The sequence below is a fragment of the Zootoca vivipara genome, chromosome 8, assembly GCF_963506605.1.
Source record: "Zootoca vivipara chromosome 8, rZooViv1.1, whole genome shotgun sequence".
Classification (NCBI taxonomy): Eukaryota; Metazoa; Chordata; class Lepidosauria; order Squamata; family Lacertidae; genus Zootoca; species Zootoca vivipara.
The window spans coordinates 24727306-24746748 of record NC_083283.1 but is presented as its reverse complement, the minus strand read 5'-3'; the positions used below and the strand labels follow the sequence as shown (position 1 = coordinate 24746748).

The 19443-nt window shown below is 42.1% G+C and overlaps 1 protein-coding gene across 1 annotated transcript; it reads right to left on the bottom strand.

The window, feature by feature from the left end:
* Positions 1 to 641: 641 nt before the first annotated feature.
* GEM (GTP binding protein overexpressed in skeletal muscle) lies at positions 642 to 17197 on the bottom strand. Its single transcript, XM_035126167.2, has 5 exons — positions 17042 to 17197; positions 15067 to 15411; positions 8559 to 8635; positions 3824 to 4028; positions 642 to 2579 (listed from the first exon to the last, which is right to left on the bottom strand). The coding sequence occupies exons 2-5, from the start codon at positions 15395 to 15397 to the stop codon at positions 2302 to 2304; spliced, it is 891 nt and encodes a 296-aa protein (XP_034982058.2). The 5' UTR covers positions 15398 to 15411; positions 17042 to 17197; the 3' UTR covers positions 642 to 2301.
* Positions 17198 to 19443: the final 2246 nt, after the last annotated feature.

Below are 19443 nucleotides of genomic sequence, written 5' to 3'. Positions count from 1 at the left end.
CAAAGCAAAATCTAAATGCTGCCTAGCAAAGTAAATCATGATATCTCACAACCTCAATATTTACTCATTGATTAAGGTGCAAATTCAAGAGGCAGCTGTCATTTTCCTAATGTTGATACGAGCACTGGTTTCTCTCAATGACTTTCTTATTTTGTAATGCTGCAAAACTTTATTGCCTCTGGATCCTGATGTAGCTTTGCTACATGGAGGTGGGGAGGAGAGTAAGTTCCAAAAGCAATGGGGAAAATAAATATGGCAGTGGCTGCAACCATCCAGTCTAGCATGCCTCCTAGCTGTGGGACGCTAGTGGCGCTGTGGTCTAAACCACCGAGCCTCTTGGGCTTGCCAATCAGGTTAGCGGTTCGAATCCCCGCGACGGGATGAGCTCTCGTTGCTCTGTCCCAGCTCCTGCCAACCTAGCCGTTCAAAAGCACACCAGTGCAAGTAGATAAATAGGTACCACTGCAGCGGGAAGTTAAACGGTGTTTCTGTGTGGTCTGGTACTCATCACGGTGTTCCATTGTGCCAGAAGTGGTTTAGTCATGCTGTCTGTCTGTGAACAAAATCGGCCTGAAAGCAAGATGAGCACCACAACCCCATTGTCGCCTTTGACTGGACTTAACTGTCCAGGATTCGTTTACCTTTACCTTGCCTCATAGCTGTGCTAGTGGGGGGAGTTTAAGGGGAAACGAAAAGTAACACAAAAGCAATGGAAGCCAATTTCAGTCCCAAATAAAATGCAATTTTATAATGCATTTCCTAACATGCTCATGTTATTTTCACTAATATATACATTTTTGCATGCCCCTTTCCCCATTGTGCACTTTTTAAATGCATTTTTTTTCATTGGGAAGCAGCATTGCAAAATCTGAAGTGTGACTTTTACAGGATAACTATTTTTCAATTCATGCATTGATTTGTAAATGAAGCTGTTTCGCATCAAAATGTGAACCTATCAAATTTCTCTCCCATTCTAAACAAGTAACACCAAATCAGCAACTTTTCTTGTATGAGCTAAGCTTCAATCAAGTTTGAGATTTCTTGCTAGGTTCAAAGGCAGTGAAACCTTTTTATTGATTTATTACAAGGCATGTAAATAGTCCAAAAGACATCATATAGAAAACAGTAATAAAATTGTTTTTCTTAAGAAATCACTTAATAAATACATTTCAACCCCAAGTCTCCCCCTTCCCTCCCACTCCTAACAGTTCACCCATTAAAAATGCAAATAGTTGAAAGACAATAAATATAAAGTTACAATGGCATAATACAAATGTGAGATTTCAGCACAAAATCTCTGTGTGGTTTATTAGAAAAGGAGATTTTCTTTCCCAAAACTTGGCATTTTGCACTTGATTTTATGTTTTATGTTTCCTACTTATTCTAGCAATATAAACAATTTTGAGTTACAACACAACAGAAAGTTGTATTACAGTTTTCTCCTATACCTATATTTTTTAAGAGAATCAAATGGCTCCATATGCATCAAGGAAACACTTCAACACTTATTATACAGTTACCGTGCAACCCTGCACATGCCTACAAAATAGTAAGCCTTGCTGAGCTCACTGGGACTCCTCACTCCTAGGTAAGTGGTTTTTAGGGCTACAGCCATTAGTAGTTAATATCTCCAATATTCTAACTACAAGTATCCATTTAGTGAAATTCACATTCATCTCCCATAGTGTTCTGTGGCAATGTAACCCACTGTAAATAATGCTCCCATTTAACCAAACACTTGAATATCTGACTGCAGTTGATATCTTTCTATTCATTGGGATAAATGATATCAAACCAACAAAGATTTTCAGCTGCGGGCACTTAAGAAAGTCAACTGGTTGATTAGGGAGAAGGCATATCTCGTGGGAACCCTTTTTCATTGGCTTACAGAATTAGTAAGAAATAATAACAAAAAGATAGCATCCGTTTTATAAACGATGCTTTCCGATTTCTTATACTATTATCTAAAAGGCAACAAGGGAAAGAGTTTTCTTCCCCCCTTGGAAACGTCTCATTGTAAGTTTGGAATGTTATTGTTTATAAGACAAAAGTTCTGTCCCGCCCCAACCCAAACACACTCACACACTTAAACTATAAACTGGAAAGTATAAATGGCATTTCTTCATCCTTGCATGCATTAGGCTGTCCTTATTGCTGGCACATTTCATCAGAATAATCACAACTGTGAGTCCAAGTCAGATTTGCGTTTCTTGTTGACCAATCTAATATAGATTGATTTATTGTTCAGAAGAGAGTTGAAGAAGGTCCAGGAAAGAGAATGCTCGGGATGATCCAATGTTCCTAAAGGACAGAGAGATCGTGGCAAGACTTGGACTTAAGTTTGAAGGCCATGTTCTTGTTCTTCTTGGCTACGATTTTGCCCCAGAATCGCCTGGCTTTCTTGGGGATGCTCTCCCTCCGCTTCTGATATGCCAGCCTCCTTTCGTTCTTCTCTTTGCTGTCTCTCCTGAGCCGCACTTGACGCACAATGCCTTCAAACAGCTCCTTCACATTGTGCTGGACGGCCGCCGAGGTCTCGATGAACTTGCAGTCAAACACAACAGCACAGGCCCTGCCCTCTGCAAAATATTTGAAGGGTATTTGTCATTGTACTAGCTGGAGAACTCAGGTAGCTGCACATTCTTTTAAACAATGGACAAAGAGCCAATGAGCTGGGGTAGATTCATAAAAACAAGAGCTGGTGGTGACAACAAGCCAGAGAATCACCCACTCCAATCCTTTGCCTTAAGATGGCATATCATATAATCAGGGCTACATTGGTTGCTGTGCTAAAAGTTATCAAAGTTCTACCCCAACATACTCATATTCTGTGACAGGAAAAGCTGAATTCAGAGCCAAGCATAAATTATGCAAATATAGGAAATTTAAATAGTTTTTCTTGTCTGCTTCCACCATCCATGGTGGCACTGAATTCCACCATCTAAATAATGGAACTCCTTTTCAGCCACCACACTTTGGGCTTCTGAGATTTCAATTTTTGCTAGAATTTTTGCAAGAGATTTGCCTTTTGCCCTTGAAGAAGAGAGCTGAATGCACAACAGAAAATCCCAGGCACCCAACATGTCTCCACCACTTTTGGGAAAGCTTCCAAGCATGGGGATTCTACAACTGCCTTAGACAGCCGATTCCATGGCTAATTTTTGGTAATAGTTATATTCCAACCCCTGCTTCAGTGTTTACTCATTGTCCAACCCCAAGAGTATTTATGTTGTACCTATGGACAGGGCTTATCTCAATTCAGTTAGCTGCCATGAAATTTCCTCAAGAAACCTTTAGGGCAAGGATTGGGAACCTGTGGCCCTCCCAACGTTCCTGGACTACAACTCCCATTATCCTTGACTATGCTGGCTGGAGCTGATGGGCATTGGAGTCCATCAATATCTGAAGGGCCACAGGTTCCCATCCCTGCCTTATGGCTATAGGTTTTGGGAGACCGTGGACATTTGAGAAGATCCACACCATACATTTAAAGCCCCTCCAACACACATTGAAAGCAGGTGACTTCCCCCAAAGAATCCTGCGAACTATCATGTCTTAAGGGTACTGCAAATTGTAGCTCTGTGGTTCCCAGAATCCATGAGGTTTTAAGTGTGTGTGTGTTGGGTGTGTTATAAACATATGGTGTGGATCTGCCCTCGTCCTATCTCCCATACAGAATGAAAATTTCCAGGGTTTCTCAGGAGACAGAAAGACACAGGTGAAGATGTTGTTATTTGTAGCGTAGACATATCTAAGATTACAAACCCTCCGAGCAGGGTTAGTGTCAAAAGAGTGGAAGCAGTTGACATCTAGTAGCTCCTACCTGAAACGGAGACTTCCCGGCACCTAACGAGATCACTTTTGTTGCCCACTAAAATAATGGGAATGTCTTCCGACTGGCGTGCCCTGCGGAGCTGTATCCTGAGCTCAGATGCTCTCTCGAAGCTTGCACGGTCCGTGATGGAATAGACAATCAAATATGCATCCCCAACCTGCATGCAGTGATCTTGGAGCCATCCGTTTTCACCCTGTTTAAATAATAATAAAAACTTGTATTCCAGTGTCTTAATTGGAAGACCTGCGTCTACAGGAAACAAACAAAATATTGCCGCAACATGCTTTCATTACTTTTGGTATGTAGTTCAGGGTTACAGAATGAGTGCTGCATTATGTGGTCATTGGTTAACTTGTGGCTGAAGCCTGCATCTAAATTCTGCGTTTGACCTTCAGTATATCCTTTGAGAGATGGAGGAGGGATCTATTTCAAACCATCAGACTGTCTCTTGCAGCACCAAGTGCCTACTTAGGTCTGAGCTGCTTGCGCATTTGTCAATATACAATTGACTAATTAGATGCAAAATTAGATGCAAACCCTCCATATATTTATACACTGAATATGTATTAAAAAAGTAAAATCCCCTTTGCTACTATATTGTTGCAGCGTTAAGTTTATAAGTATTAATACATAAGTATTTTATATGTTATATATGCATTGTTTACGTGCTGTTTATGTGCTGTTACTTTGGGGGACGTGGGGTGCATATAATATTAAAAGCATACGTGTAATGTGTGAAAATGCTTTGCATTTATAAAGGAACTGGTAAAAAATACTGATTTGTTTTTCTTTGAGAACAAGGAGAGAGAAGGGAACTAGCAAAAATGGAATCTCAACATCAAGGCTTTTTTTAAAATCAATTTCTTCTCCCTTTTCTCTGCTTCCAAACATACAGTAGCTGGATGTGTTTATGCAGAGATATAGCAAAAAATACTTTGCACCTCATGGGGAGACCAGATGCAAAGGAAAGCCTGACACCTGGGTTGGGTAGAAGGAGAAATTCAGAATGTACATCTTCTCTGCAATCTTCTTGGTTTATTTTATTTAATAATAATAATAATAATAATAATAATAATAATAATAATAATTTATTTATACCCCGCCCATCTGGCTGGGTTTCCCCAGCCACTCTGGGTGGCTTCCAACAGAAAAATAAAACACAGTAATCTATTAAACATTAAAAGCCTCCCTGAACAGGTATTTATACTCCACTCGTCTCCCAAAGCAGTTTACAACGGTAATCCTTCGGAAGATGCAACAGGAGCAAATGGGTGTCCATGGGGTACGTTTGCAAAAGGCCATCGCTCAATGGTTGAGCTTCTGCCTTACATGCAGAAAATCTCATGTGCAATCCCTGGCATCTCCAGGCAAGACTGGTTAAGACGTTTGGCTGACACCCTGGAGAGTCACTGCTAATACTGAGCTAATGGTTATCATGTGGTTTATCATATGACTCAGTATAAAGCAGGTTCTGGCGGTGTGCATGTGTAGTAATGTCTGCTTTTTCTACAGGATGAAAGAATATTCACCAAATAGTGCTACATCAGTCAGGGCCCGAGAAACTGGTGCTGCCTGTTTATGGAGATGATGGGGGGGGGGGGGGGGAGAGAGAGCAGCATAGATGTTTTATCCACAGCTCATAAAGGTAAAGGTAAAGGGCCCCTGACCATTAGGTCCAGTCGTGACCGACTCTGGGGTTGCGCGCTCATCTCGCATTATTGGCCGAGGGAGCCGGCGTATAGCTTCCAGGTCATGTGGCCAGCATGACAAAGCCACTTCTGGCGAACCAGAGCAGCACATGGAAACGCCGTTTACCTTCCCGCTGTAGCGGTTCCTATTTATCTACTTGCATTTTGACGTGCTTTCGAACTGCTAGGTTGACAGGAGCTGGGACCAAGCAACGGGAGCTCACCCCGTCACAGAGATTCGAACCGCTGACCTTCTGATCAGCAAGCCCTAGGCTCAGTGGTTTAACCACAGCGCCACCTGGGTCCTATCCACAGCTCATACCACCAACTTTTCAGCTGCTGATGGCTACATCTACCAATCATGGCTGGGTAGACCAGTGGTCCAACTAATTCAGTACAAATGTAGTTCCTACTTTGCTGCCTCAAGATGTTCCATTTTAAAAATTAACATTGCCCCGTTAACTTTCATTCCAGGATGACAGGCCATTTATTTTGGTCCATAAACTTACTTGGAACTAGGCCTGATTACAAAAGGGCTAAAATGTTTTAAACTGTTCTAATTTTGGTTCCTCTATTTTGCTTCTGTCAGGTTGATGCTGGTTAAATATTTAGTTGGGGTTGGCGGTTATTTTAATTTGGGTATAACTGTAAACTCTTTATTATTGCTATTATTGTTATTATTGGTTTGTTTGTTGCTCGTATAGGATATTTTGTTTTTTAATGTTTGATACTTTGTTGTGTTTTTATATATGTTGTAAGCTGCCCAGAGTGGCTGCGGAAACCCAGCAAGATGGGCAGGATATAAATTAAAGAATTATTATTATTATTATTATTCTCTTTCCTCCACCACTGCCACTATTTCCATATGTGCACCGTTAACAACGCCTATTAAATTCTAGCAATGCATGGCAACCAGTAAAAACAGTGCATTATTTCTTCATTGAGATTTAAGTTACAGCTCACAGACCCATTAAGAGAGTCCTTAGATTTAAGTCAATTTAGGGCCAGTTCAGGCAACCATTAGGGATGTGCCACCCCCTTTAAAAAACCCTACAAGTGCCGGCTGGTGGTGTGGAACTGCCACCCTATACAAGATTATATGTTTGAAAGACCAGATTTGCAGAAGTGGACAAAATATGTAACACTTCAGTTGTGGTTAGTTCAAATGCCTATGAACAGTGGCCCCGTGGAACTCAACCTTTAGTTGAATTGTTTATTAGTTATATACCATTTTTCTATTAAAACAGAAATAACCACATTGCAATAAAACAAATAATAACAAAGCAATGCTCCACAAAACTGCAATATAATAAAAGAAAAGTAAAAAAGTTGCTCAATTTAAAGAAAACAACAGTAAAGCAGAGAATAAGTGGGAGCCATTCAACAGGTGTGCACTTGGTATGACTTACATAGATATCAATGGTACTAAAATGTAATAAAGAACATCATTAAATGCAGGTTACTGAAAGCTACCCTTAAACAACATCAGTTTACTGTTAAATATAAGAAGAGAGGGAGCCTGGCTAATCTCCCCTGAGAGAAAGTCCCATAGTCCTGATACCACCACCAAAAAGGCCCTGTCTCTTTTCCACCATCCTTCCTGATCTCATATATGGATGGAACAGACTGATGGGACTCTGAGGCTGATCCCAAAGGCAGGCTATGTTCACATGGGAGCACCAGGCAAATATGATTGATCCAGCCCACCAGTTGCTGTTATTCAACCTTTCCTTGCACAAAGTAAGAGCTCATCTCAGAGACTTCTAATCATCACAAAGTCCCCTTGAAACTTTAAGTTTTGCTTCTCAATATTGGAGAATATCTTAGCTATGAGTCTTGGAAGACCTACTCCTTGCTTTGCAGGCCTTTTCCCACCTGGCCTGGGAGGGTGGGTCGCTGACTGACTCCAGCTACTGGTACAAAAGCTGAGGCTGCTGAAGAGGACAGAGATCATCTTGGCTGATCATTGGGCCTGAGCTGCCGCTACCTGCCATAAAGCACCATTGGCAGGATTGGTAGCAACAGCAGAGATGGTCTATGCTTATGGAAATATTTAAGTTTCCTGCTAATGATATGTGCATTACATGTGACTTCCTTTAGTAATGTTTTCTTTTGAAAAGTTTCAAATAGGTTTGGGTTTGTTTGTTTTTTGCTGCATTAAATGTTCGTTCTGTAATTGACCTCCTTTATAATGTTTTGTTTTGAAATCTTTCAGAGAATGTTTTAGTTTTAGATTAGATTTTAATTTTGAAACCTTTAAGAGAATGTTTTAGTTTCCTGTTACGTATGCTGCTTTGAATGTATACTTTATAGTTGACTTTCTTCTGTAATGTTTTATTCTGGATTGTGTTATTTGAAATGATGTTTGTTTGTTTGTTTTACCCTGCCCATCTGGCTGGGTTTCCCCAGCCACTCTGGGCAGCTCCCAACAGAATATTAAAAACACGATAAAACATCAAACATTAAAAACTTCCGTAAACAGGGCTGCCTTCAGATGTCTTCTAAAAGTCAGATAGTTGTTTATTTCCTTGACATCTGATGGGAGGGCATTCTACAGGGCGGGTGTCACTACTGAGAAGGCCCTCTGCCTGGTTCCCTGTAACCTCACTTCTCACAGTGAGGGAACCGCCAGAAGGCCCTCAGCACTCGGAGCTGGACCGGAGCTGAGCGACAGGGGTGGAGATTTTCATGTAGGCTGTAAATTGCTTTGAGATTTTTTTTTCTTAAAGAATTAAAGCAGCATAGAAATGATGATGATGATGATGATGATGATGATGATGATGATAGTAATAGTAATAGTAATAATAATAATAATAATAATAATAATATATTCTCAGGCATAGAAGCTGTTGAATTTATAAGCTTAAAAATGAAATAAAGATAGAGAACAAACCTATTGAATCTGATTCTTCTCTTTGTGTTACAATTTAACAATGCTTGACATTTGTTGTTGTTGTTTTTAAGATCCCTTAGAGTCAAATTTCCAAAGCAATGTTTGAAAAATTCAGCATGGCAAAATGAATATTTCATCCTACCTTGTTCTCCCACATGTCAATTAGTATGATAGTTGCACTTTCACCATCTACCAGCAAGGTTCGTTCATAAGTATCTTCTAGAAGAAAAACAAACACAGTGTCACTTTTTAAAAATTTGTTCTTGAAAGCTGGAGAGAAAGCTGTTGGAAATGTCATAGACTGGTATATAGAAGATTCCTATTTAGGATCTCCCAGCAATCCTACAACTGTATGATAGTTGATAGCAGTTATCATATTGATCCCAAAACAAAGGCATCATTCATTATTAATAAAACAAATTAAACTGGTGTAAGAGTGTGCAGGCTTTGGGGTTGCAGAGAACTCTTCATCAGACAAACCATACTTGTCCACATAACCTAATGAAAAGCATTCTCTGAAACTCAACAGCGGAAATATTTTTGAACCAACATAATTTTGCTCAGACAGAAAGTTATTATGTTGGATCTCCTGTGATTCTATCTATCGCAATGACGAAAAATATATCAAGATTTGTTTGTTTTCTTTTCTTTTTTTTTGGAAAAATATCTTTGTTGATTAAAAATTATAGGACACACAAATACAAACAAACAACTACATAAAACAAACATATAAGTCATAAACATGCCTAAATTGTTCTTTCTTCTGACAATTCATACATATTAAACAATAAAACAAACTAAAATTTCATTTCAAATTTCCAATCTAATATTTACACTTTCAGCTGACCTCCAATTAAACTTGCTGTATTTTTTCTGCTGTTTGAGTAATTTCGCACGATTTATATACATATTACCCTTCCCCCCTCCTTATCTCTTACTTATCTGTTTCACATTAGTAATATTAGTTGATATTATACCAGGTTCAGTCTAATTCTGCCAGAGGGGTTTCTTTTATGTTATTGTTTTTTAAATATTCTTCAAATACTCCCCATTCCTCGTTGACTTCTTGTTTCATCTGCCCTCTCATTCTACCTGTCATTCTTGATTTGTTTGTTTCCAATTGGGAACCAAATTCAGCCTTCGTATAAGCTCAGATAAAAATCCATTGCTTTGTAGCTTCTGTGTGGATAGCAACCTATCAGGGGTGCTGTAGCAGTAGATTTCCTGCAGCAGCAGGAGTCTGGACCAGACCTTTAAGGTTTTTTTTTACCAAATCTGTGATTCTATTTATACCGACAGTACTGCTGACCAAAAATGTTTTTATTAACTTGGTTCTTTTCACTGCATCTTCTAAGCTTTGCAAATAGCTGTGTGTTGGTGTGTGTGTGTGTGTGTGTGTAGTTCTTTCAGTTCTGATGCAAATCTTCCAACAATTTGTCATTGAAATAACAGTTTCTGGCAAAGATCTTATAGTTTCCATGAGCTACATGGATGTATATGTCCTTGGTGGATGAAGCTGGTAAGACAAACAATTACATTCACTCTGCTGAAGTTATCTTTACCCTAAGGAGAGTAATAAGAGCAGGAAGAAGAAGACCCTCTGGAAGATATAAGCCAAATACTGAACGTTTGACCCCATGGGAGCTTCAGACAGACGCAAAGGCTCCAGCTAGGCTTAGTAATGGAAAATATTTGTTTTCACTCAGTTTATGGGTGAACAGGCATTGCCACTGCGAGCAGCTTTCGCCTGGGGCAAAAGTGTGTGGAAAGCAAAGGGATGCTGGCCTTTTTTTTCAGAAAGAGACTAGCAGTTCCCATGTAAGATGTTCAATCAGCAATAACTCTTCCTTACATTAGTGCTTCTTGCTAAATATGATGAATGTGCAAAAACGCCAGACACGACAATGTATTTCCTGCAAGTTTCTTTCATCTGTGATCCATGTCCGACTATCTTTAGGGGAAGGATTATGCACTAAAGCCAACCTATAATTCAGAGAATTTTAGAGGCCCCAGTGTCGGTCTATATAAGCTCCCCGGACAATATGATAAATTGATTCCCTGCCCCCATCACTGCAATCTTAATTCCTTTCTCTTCGTTTTTTTCCCCCTTGTGAAAGTTAGGGACCCCATCTGCACTATATATTTAAAACAGCATCATGCCACTTTAAACAGCCATGGCTTCCCCAAAGAATCCTGGAGACTGCAGTTTGCTAAGGGTGCTGATTCCAAGTCCCCTTAACAAACTACAGTTCCCAGGATACTTTGGGGTAAGTCATGGATTTTAAATGCATGGTGTGTACGCAACCAGTGTTGGTACTCAGTGGCCGCTGAGCATTAGACTGTGTTCATGTTCCACTCACCCCCTAGGAGTCCATCACAATTCCCCCCCCCACTTGTGTCCACCTTCCTTCAAGCCTGTTGATGAGACCCTCCTGAGTTTTGGTTGTGTAAGCAACAGCAGTCTAGGAACATAGGAAGCTATCTTGTACTGAGTCAGACCATATCAGTTGTGTGTCCTTGTTTCTCAATTTGATCATTTTACACGGTTTAGAATATTTGGTGGTATTTTATGCATTGCGATTTGCTGTTATTTTTTAAAATTGATTGTAGATTGGTAATTTTTAAAATTGCGGTTGATAAGTGCAAACTGTTTAATTATTATTTGCCAGTGTTTAATTTTGCTGTTTGCTATTAGATTCTGATGGATTGTCGAATGTTTCTTGATATAAGTTGTTTGTTTTAAAGTTATTGTGACTTTTTATAGTGGATCAGATTGTTACTATTTAAGCAGCTGATGTTGGAAGCCACCTAGAGTGGCTGGAGCGGGGTATAAATAAATAAATAAAATATTATTATTATATTATGGGTCCATCTTGCTCCATAACTGGAGATGCCAAGGATTGAACTTGTGACCTTCTGCATGGAAGGCAGGTGCTGTACCACTGAGCTAGAGCCTTCTCCCACTGAAGACTGGGATTAGTATATATGAGGACTACAGAATGCACCCAGTAAATCCTTCACAATACCACCGCAACATGGAGAATCACCTTCACATAGAGGATCCTGGTGTGTTGTGCATGTATATCTCCATCTTCCCCTTTCAGTCTCCCCTCCTGCCTCATAGTAAACAAAAGGAGCCCAATGCCTATTAGCTCAAGGAATAACTAATATCCGAGGCTCTCCTTTTAATCACACTGTAAGACCTGCTGGGGAAAGCCTCTGGCAAGGAGCAACCAGCTCTCTCGCCGTGGTGTGACTCGTACAAGAGGATTTCCAGCCTTTATCTCCTGTTAGCTTGCCAGTGAAAGAAGCAGCAAACCCTGCCAGTGCACTTCATGGAAACAGTCCGCTTGCTGGAGCCGATGTGTTTGTAATGTTCTCTTGTTTCTTTATTATGTATATAAATATGATGCCACACAAGCCTTGTTGAAAGGCAGAATCTCAAGGGCAATTAATTGAAACAAGTCCAGCAGGCAAAAAATAAATAAATATTTAAGCAAGTATTTGGTCACTAATGTGGCTCATCTGCCTCTTGCAGACGGTGCAATGAATGTAAATGTCACCCTTGTGCTATGGGCTACATTTTACACCAGGCATCCCCAAACTTCGGCCCTCCAGATCTTTTGGACTACAATTCCCATCTTCCTCGACCACTGGTCCTGTTAGCTAGGGATCATGGGAGTTGTAGGCTAAAACATCTGGAGGGCCGCAGTTTGGGGGTGCCTGTTTTTCACACACACACACACAGCCCCCTCTATCCTCCTTCTGGGTATGCAATAGTGAGGGCGTTGTTAAGAGTTCAGGGACCAATTCCAGCCAGGCAAAAACGCTCAAAGAGAATGAGAAGAACAGCCAGTTCAGAACGCATTTGGGGGTGGTGGGCAAATGGAGAGGCTTGGAGAACCACACCTGAGGTTCCCCCACCACGCTCCTCTAAGAAAGGCAACAGCATCAGGTGAAATAAAGTAGAAGAGGGGAAGGGGAACGAAAGGCCTGAAAGAGGACTGAGGGGGTGAAGGGAAGGTGGGGAGAAGAGTGAGCAGAGAGGAAAAGGCAGCAGGAAGACAAGTGGCGATAGAGAGGGATGTGAAAGAAGGCAAGGTAAGAGAAAGTGGCCACGAAGCCCACAGCGCCACCCTGGCCATTGCTGCTGAGTAATAGAAAGACGATAAAAAGAAACTCCCTATGAGTTCATAGCAATGCTATATTATTGCTCGCCCAAATGCCTGCTACTACGAATATCATTACTACTAAATGCTCTTTGAATTCAACCTTTTGGGATTAATCATGTGTGTTATTAGCACTATAATAAAGGGCGGGGCTGACCTAGCACCTGCCCCATCAGCAGAAGCCCTGTGCAAGGACTGCTGCTTGCACAATGGCTGGTTTTTGCCTCCACTCCTCCCCCTGTAATATTGGCCAGGGGGGGGTGTTCAGAGAGCCCCCAGAACAATGTGAAGGAAGGAGGATAGTGGGGAATCGTTACACGTAGCAAGCTGTGATGCTTGTGCTGGCAAAAGGTTCATCCTAGTGCAGGCATCCCCAAACTTCGGCCCTCCAGATGTTTTGGACTACAATTCCCATCTCCACTGGTCCTGTTAGGTATGGATCATGGGATTTGTAGGCCAAAACATCTGGAGGGCCGCAGTTTGGGGATGCCTGTCCTAGTGCAACATTTAATTCCACCCCGAAGAGCAGTGCTATAGTCAAGTTTTGCAGACCCAGTGAAAGTAATGAACACGACTAAGTTAGGTGTATTCATTTCAGTGGGTCTACTCTAGTTGAAAACCATTCAGAAAATGAAAATGTGAGAGTGGGCTCCATGTTGCAACCTGGGAATCAGAGATGAAAGCTATAGGATTCCGTTGTTAGTCTCTTGAACTGCAAACTTCTCTTCATGCAACCTCTTTATTTTGCTAATTTTCTAACTCTGTTGTCGTATCGTTAGGAATATTGCAACAGGGTTGTTAATTTAGATCAAGACTAATCTTGTCAAGCTATGTTTATTTTCTCATTTCCTCCATAGCTGCCAAGTTCTCCCTTTTTTTAAGGGAAATTCCCTTATGCTGAATAGGCTTCCTCACGAGAAAAGGGAAAACTTGGCAGCTATGATTTCCTCTTTCCTCCTTATTTCTTGTCACATCAACTGTGACTTATAGGAACTTTACTTCTGCCCCAAGAAGACATTTCTTAAGCCTGTAGTGGTGGGTTTCTGTATGTGACGATCCTACTTTGCATCTCAGTCTAATCTGTACTGTAGCTTGCAAACTTGTAAACTTTGTTAAAGTCAATGGTCACTTAAGTCACCCTGGTTTGTAATTGAGAATATTTGAGAAGAAGTCACACACTGATTTGAAGCAGGGAGCACTCGCACACCAAAGACCCAGTAATAAATGGACTCCACAGCCACCACTATTGGGCGAAGCTGTCCTGAGTTTCTTGTGGAAATGACAGGATATTTTTTTTTATTTTTTTTTAACAAGGATACTGACAAGCTGGAACGTGTCCAGAAGAAGGCAGCCAAAATGGTCAAAGGCCTGGAAACGATGCCTTATGAGGAACGGTTTAGGGAGCTGGGTATGTTTAGCCTGGAGAAGAGAAGGTTAAGGGGTGATATGATAGCCATGTTCAAATATATAAAAGGATGTCATATAGAGGAGGGAGAAAGGTTGTTTTCTGCTGCTCCAGAGAAGCAGACACGGAGCAATGGTTTCAAACTACAAGAAAGAAGATTCCACCTGAACATTAGGAAGAACTTCCTGACAGTAAGAGCTGTTCGGCAGTGGAATTTGCCACCAAGGAGTGTGGCGGAGTCTCCTTCTTTGGAGGTCTTTAAGCAGAGGCTTGACAGGCATATGTAAAGAATGCTTTGATGGTGTTTCCTGCTTGGCAGGGGAGGGGATTGGACTGGATGGCCCTTGTGGTCTCTTCCAACTCTCTGATTCTATGATTCTATGTGGAAGATTTAATTTCTGGTGCAGTGTAAGAAACCCTATCTCCTTCATTTATGTGGGCAGTGGGGAACCTCAGGAACAGGGGCCAACAAAGTCCTTCAAACTTTTCTATCTGACCCTTCAAACTCTCCCCGCCCCACCCCCCATCCTTCCAGGCCACCCCTCTCAAAACCTACTTTTTCCTGTCTCTTTGAATTCTGATTGAGGCTTGCTTCTTGCCTGGATGGAGGACAGACATAGCTGTCAAGTTCTCTCTTTTTTTCAGGGAAATCCCCTTATGCTGAATAGGCTTCCTCGCGAGAAAAGGGAAAACTTGACAGCTATGGACAGAGGGCTGTGTGCAGTGTTCCTCCTCCCATTTTTGTCTCTGGTGCCCCACCCACCAGTGCCATTGCAGCCCAAGGGAAGCTGCCCAGAAGCAGAAGCAGCCCTTCCATTGGGAAAAGGTTCCCCACTCTGCTTCATGTGCACTTGGCCAGATTTAAAGCACTGACAACAGAGAATCTCCTTCCACCACCTCCACCGTAATCCCCACCCTACATCACTGGGCTCCCAACATGCCAAAAAATCGTCTTGGAGGCTAAGAGCCAAGGGAATCACGGCCTCAATATCAGGAGCGCCAAGTTCTCAGGGCTAATCGCCGCTTACACAAGAGGCTTTAAATAAACCTCCGCAGCGTGGAATGTAATGACCTACCTCCAAGCACCTCGCAGTCACTGTCCAGGCTGTCGTGCACGCCTGCAAAGATGTTGGCAATGGTTGTCTTGCCAACTCCTTGCTCCCCAATGAGTACCACTCGGTAGTAGGTGTTTCCTGACTCGGAGGAGATGACAGAGTCAGAAGACTCCGACGACCAGCTTCTTCGGTAATACTCTTCGGGGTTGGCGGTGTACCTTTTGTGTCGGTTGCACTCGTGGGGGTCTTTCTGGACCACAAGGTTTCTCCCGTCCGCTGGGATGCTCCAGCGTTGCTGCTGCGATTGTAAGGTGTTGCTGCTGTGACGCATCGTGACATTGTTCAGAGTCATGGCTTTTCCCAGCCCTGGTTAAAAAACAACAGTAAAATCACAAGTGTTATATGTACCGTTGAATTTCTGCGTACCATATCTGAACAGGTGAGTTCTCGAGATCTGCAAATACTTGACACCTGGAAGTATCAATGGTGCTGCTAGGAGTGATGATAATAGGAAGTATCTCTTGAGGTTATTTCTTATTCTGATATCTTTTTGCTTTTTGCACATGACAACAGCACTCTTCCCCTTTGCAAACCTTGCACATTCATATGGACTAGCAGCAATCTAAAAAGTGGACATGTGGTTCATGTGTGATTGATGTTCTGAATCAGTGTATTGGTCACCTCTCATGGTACTACAGCATCTGGGGGATGACGACATCCAAAACAACCAATAAACTTGGTATTACACCATACAAAAGAATGACTTCAGGGTATTTTTCCATAGATGTGTCAGTCAGCAGGCATAGGCAACCTTGGCTCTTCAGATGTTTTTGAACTACAACTCCCATGATCCCTGACCACTGGCCCTGTTAGTTACATCACTGGGTCTCCCCCCTGCTTTGGTTTTCCTGAATACCTAAATTCCTTTTTTCTGCCCCTTAAAGGATCAGTTATGAGGAGGAAACACTACAAAGAAGCAACCATAGTTTACTGCCCAAGAAGTCCAGTCAAACTGGGGAGCCCCTAATTCATCTCTGGAGCAGTGAGCTGGGCGCTCCCCTTGTCTAAAGATGGCTTTTAATAACACTTTGCAGGAAGGACTGTTGAGTATTGGTGGGCAGTACAATGCAGCGAGTTAATTCCTGATGGCTACTCTCATTTGCAGCTACCATTTTTAGGAAAGTTGCTTTGATGCTCTCCAGTTCCCAGCATGACAGGTAGTTAGACATTTTGCTTATTCAAGCTTATGCTTGAGTTTTCTCAGTTCACATCACTTCTCTCCAGCTAACAAACAGAGCACTTGCCCAAAAGATTGTTGAAGGCCATTTTCAAAACTCAGATGCATTCACAAGTTCAACTCATTTTCAAGCAATGCACTTGTTTTGCCATTCAGACAAGCTCCCCGAGAACTTCCTCGTGAGGCTTCCAAACAATTTTAAAACAAAAATATGCAGCAAAGAAGGAAACTCCACTCCATGACATTTCAGATGCACACATTTTCATGCATTTTGCAGCAATTTGCGAAGCTATTATATTTGGCCTTGCCTGTTGTTTGGGTTGAGAGATGCAAAGGAATGCTGGTCTTAGAGAGGTACAGCATCCAATGCAAATTTAGGCTATTCCTTTTCTCCCTTACTGACTAGTCACTTCAACTTTTTCAACCAAAGATGATAGAGAACAGATATCAAGCTCATCTCTGTATATGTGACATATGAACACATTTACTACTATTTTGTGGCTCTAGTTAACACTGTGCTCTCTAAAAAGGGATAGAATAAGATGCCTTTCCTTTCCTTTCCTTTGATGCGTTTAGAGCAGTCCCGTTGCACAGTGCAGCTAACTATGCTGTTACTTTAATAGTCTAACAAAGAAAGAAAGTTTGGTCTGACGCAAATTTTCAACACTCTTTCAACTTGCACATCTTTGTCTATCTACTCACATGCCAGCAGTGCTAAAGCAATGCATTCAAATCCATGCTCATTAAAGTCAACACTACCTTGTTGCTGTTTTTACTCTCTGTTCCAACCACAGGCGTCTCCGTTAATCTCACTCCCTAGTTCTCAGGAGAGTGTTGAACACCGATCCACTCTCCCACTGGAAATCCTTCTTCTGTCCAAGGGCTGCCTCTCTAATTCTTTCTCAGCAAACCTGGTTTATATTAAGCCCATCTGATCAGAGACAGGGCTTTTCCGTGACGTCGTTGGCCTGACAGCCAGCCCCCAGCTGGACGGAAGCAGGCATGCGGAAGAGAGAGAGAAAGAGAGTGACTATCACTAACAAAACAATTTATTATTCTGCATGTGCAGATCATGCCGGTGGTGTAAGTACAGAACCTTTTCCACAAAAGCAAAGCAAAAAGAAAGTGGGGGGATGACATCCATAAGTTCCTTCTTGCTCTGCTCTAAAATGCTGGTGATACCACCGATTCTTAAAAATCACTTTGGACGCATTAACACAGGAATGCCGCAAGCGTCTTAACTGACCTAAAGGCCATGCTAGACTGAAAATTACTCTTTTTCTACAATGTTATTTTAGTCTTTCCCCCTTAGATGAATAGAATAATGCAACCTCCTCCTTCAAAAAGAGAATAAATTGTGCAGAATATCCCATTTTTTACCAACATTGCTACCCGCAAGTTACAAAGGAAAACGCTACCAAGGTGGCTTCCTGACAACCTGTTTAATAAGCATTGATCCTGATTTGTTTGCACAAAGTTTGCGGGGAGATTTGACAGTAGCGGCTCTTTCATCAGCCTGCATTCTGATTTGTTGACAGGTAGGCCCCACAATGTCAAGCAGTTGTGATCCCAAACTTTCCAAAGCATTTCCCCCATCACTTCCTTTATAGCAAAAACTCCAATTTGGGGTGAGGGTGGGTGGGAGTGGGTTTGTTGGGCAAGAACACCCAACCAACTTTAATTCTACAACCTTCATTTGCCAGTATGTGTTTGTCACTATTTCTGGGTGGGAATCAGTCTAGAAGGTCCTTAATTGAGGGTATATGTACACCATGGGTTTAAACCATTCCCTGTTACTTTATGAGCAGGGCTTGGGATCTCTAGTCAGGTAATCCTAGCACCCTCATCAAACTACAGTTCCCAGGATTCCTTGGGGGAAGCCGTAACAGTTAATCTGACATGAAACTTATGTAACTTTGTCATGCCGATTTACTGAGAGTTAAAAGCAACTAAGGCTGCAATCCTATAAACACCACCTTAGTGGGGCTTACTTCTGAGAACACATGCATGGGATTGCATTGTTAAGCACCTAGCCCAAATGCCACTGGGAAGAAAAGACAGTGTTTTCACCTGCCACCTGAGGATCACCTAAAGCAATTCAAACCACAAAGAACAGATGTGCTGGAGAAAACTGCTTGCAGACAGCAAGGCAAAGTTAAATCTGAACATCACTTTCCTAGTTCCGCATCCCAAATGGTCTCCACAGCTGCATATTGGAAGGCACAACAAACAGGCCACAACTCTATCACCCAGATTTTGTAATGTTCGTTTGATTAAAATGGCATCATTTTACTTATTGCAAATATAGGTGTGCTGCAAACCCCCTTGCTTTGTTTAAACAGTGCTGTTCATTTGCTTTCGAAAATCCCTCTGCAGCTGATTTGTCTCTGCCGTGCTTAGAGACAGTGCTAAGATAGGATGTTACTGAAAGTACACTGGGTTCTTTGGCCGACTGTGCAGTCGGCGTCACTTCCAGCTTTGCAGGCGGTTGGTTGCTCCATTGCCTGCACATCACATGGCTGACTGGGTGGTTGGAATACCTTGATCTGGAGTTTGTGTTTCTTTGGCTATCATTTAAGTGTACAGTACCCAGTTTCTAGTCTTCAGAAGGAGTGCAACCTGCTCTTTTCATCAGAAGAGCCAAGACGGTCACGCATGTTGCATCTGCGCATTGAAAGCACTCTTATACTACTTTAACAGTCATGGCTTCCCTCGAAGAAGCCTGGGAACTGGGAACTGTTTTGTTAAGGGTGCCGGGAATTGTAGGTATGTGACAAAATACAGCTCCTAGGATTCTTTGGAGGAAGCCATGACTGTTAAAGTGGGAGTTGTAGCTCAGCGGCACAGTGTCTGCTTTACATGTAGACAGAATCTCCAAGTAAATTTTCATTATGGAAGGCTCACTAGCTGATGTGCAGGTACGGAGGGCAATGGATGGGGGGCCAACTCCCATCTCTTGCGGGGGCTCAGTTAGTGACAGCGCCTTCTGTCAAGAGTTTGGGTGTGACCTTCGACACCTCCCTTTCCATGGAGATGCAGGTTGCAGCCACAGCTACGGTGGCATTTTTCCAACTCCACCGTATTAAGCAGTTGGTCCCTTACCTTTCTCGCCCTGATCTGGCCACAGTGAGCCATGCGACGGTCACCCCCTGGCTTGATTA

Excerpts from the sequence above, each read along its gene's own strand:
- GEM (XM_035126167.2), bottom strand. The coding sequence starts at position 15,397 with ATGACTCTGAACAATGTCACGATGCGTCACAGCAGCAACACCTTACAA. Across the intron at positions 8,636-15,066 it reads TGACTGCGAGGTGCTTGGAG|AAGATACTTATGAACGAACC; the intron begins GTAGGTCATTAC and ends TTTTTCTTCTAG. Across the intron at positions 4,029-8,558 it reads TTGACATGTGGGAGAACAAG|GGTGAAAACGGATGGCTCCA; the intron begins GTAGGATGAAAT and ends TTATTTAAACAG.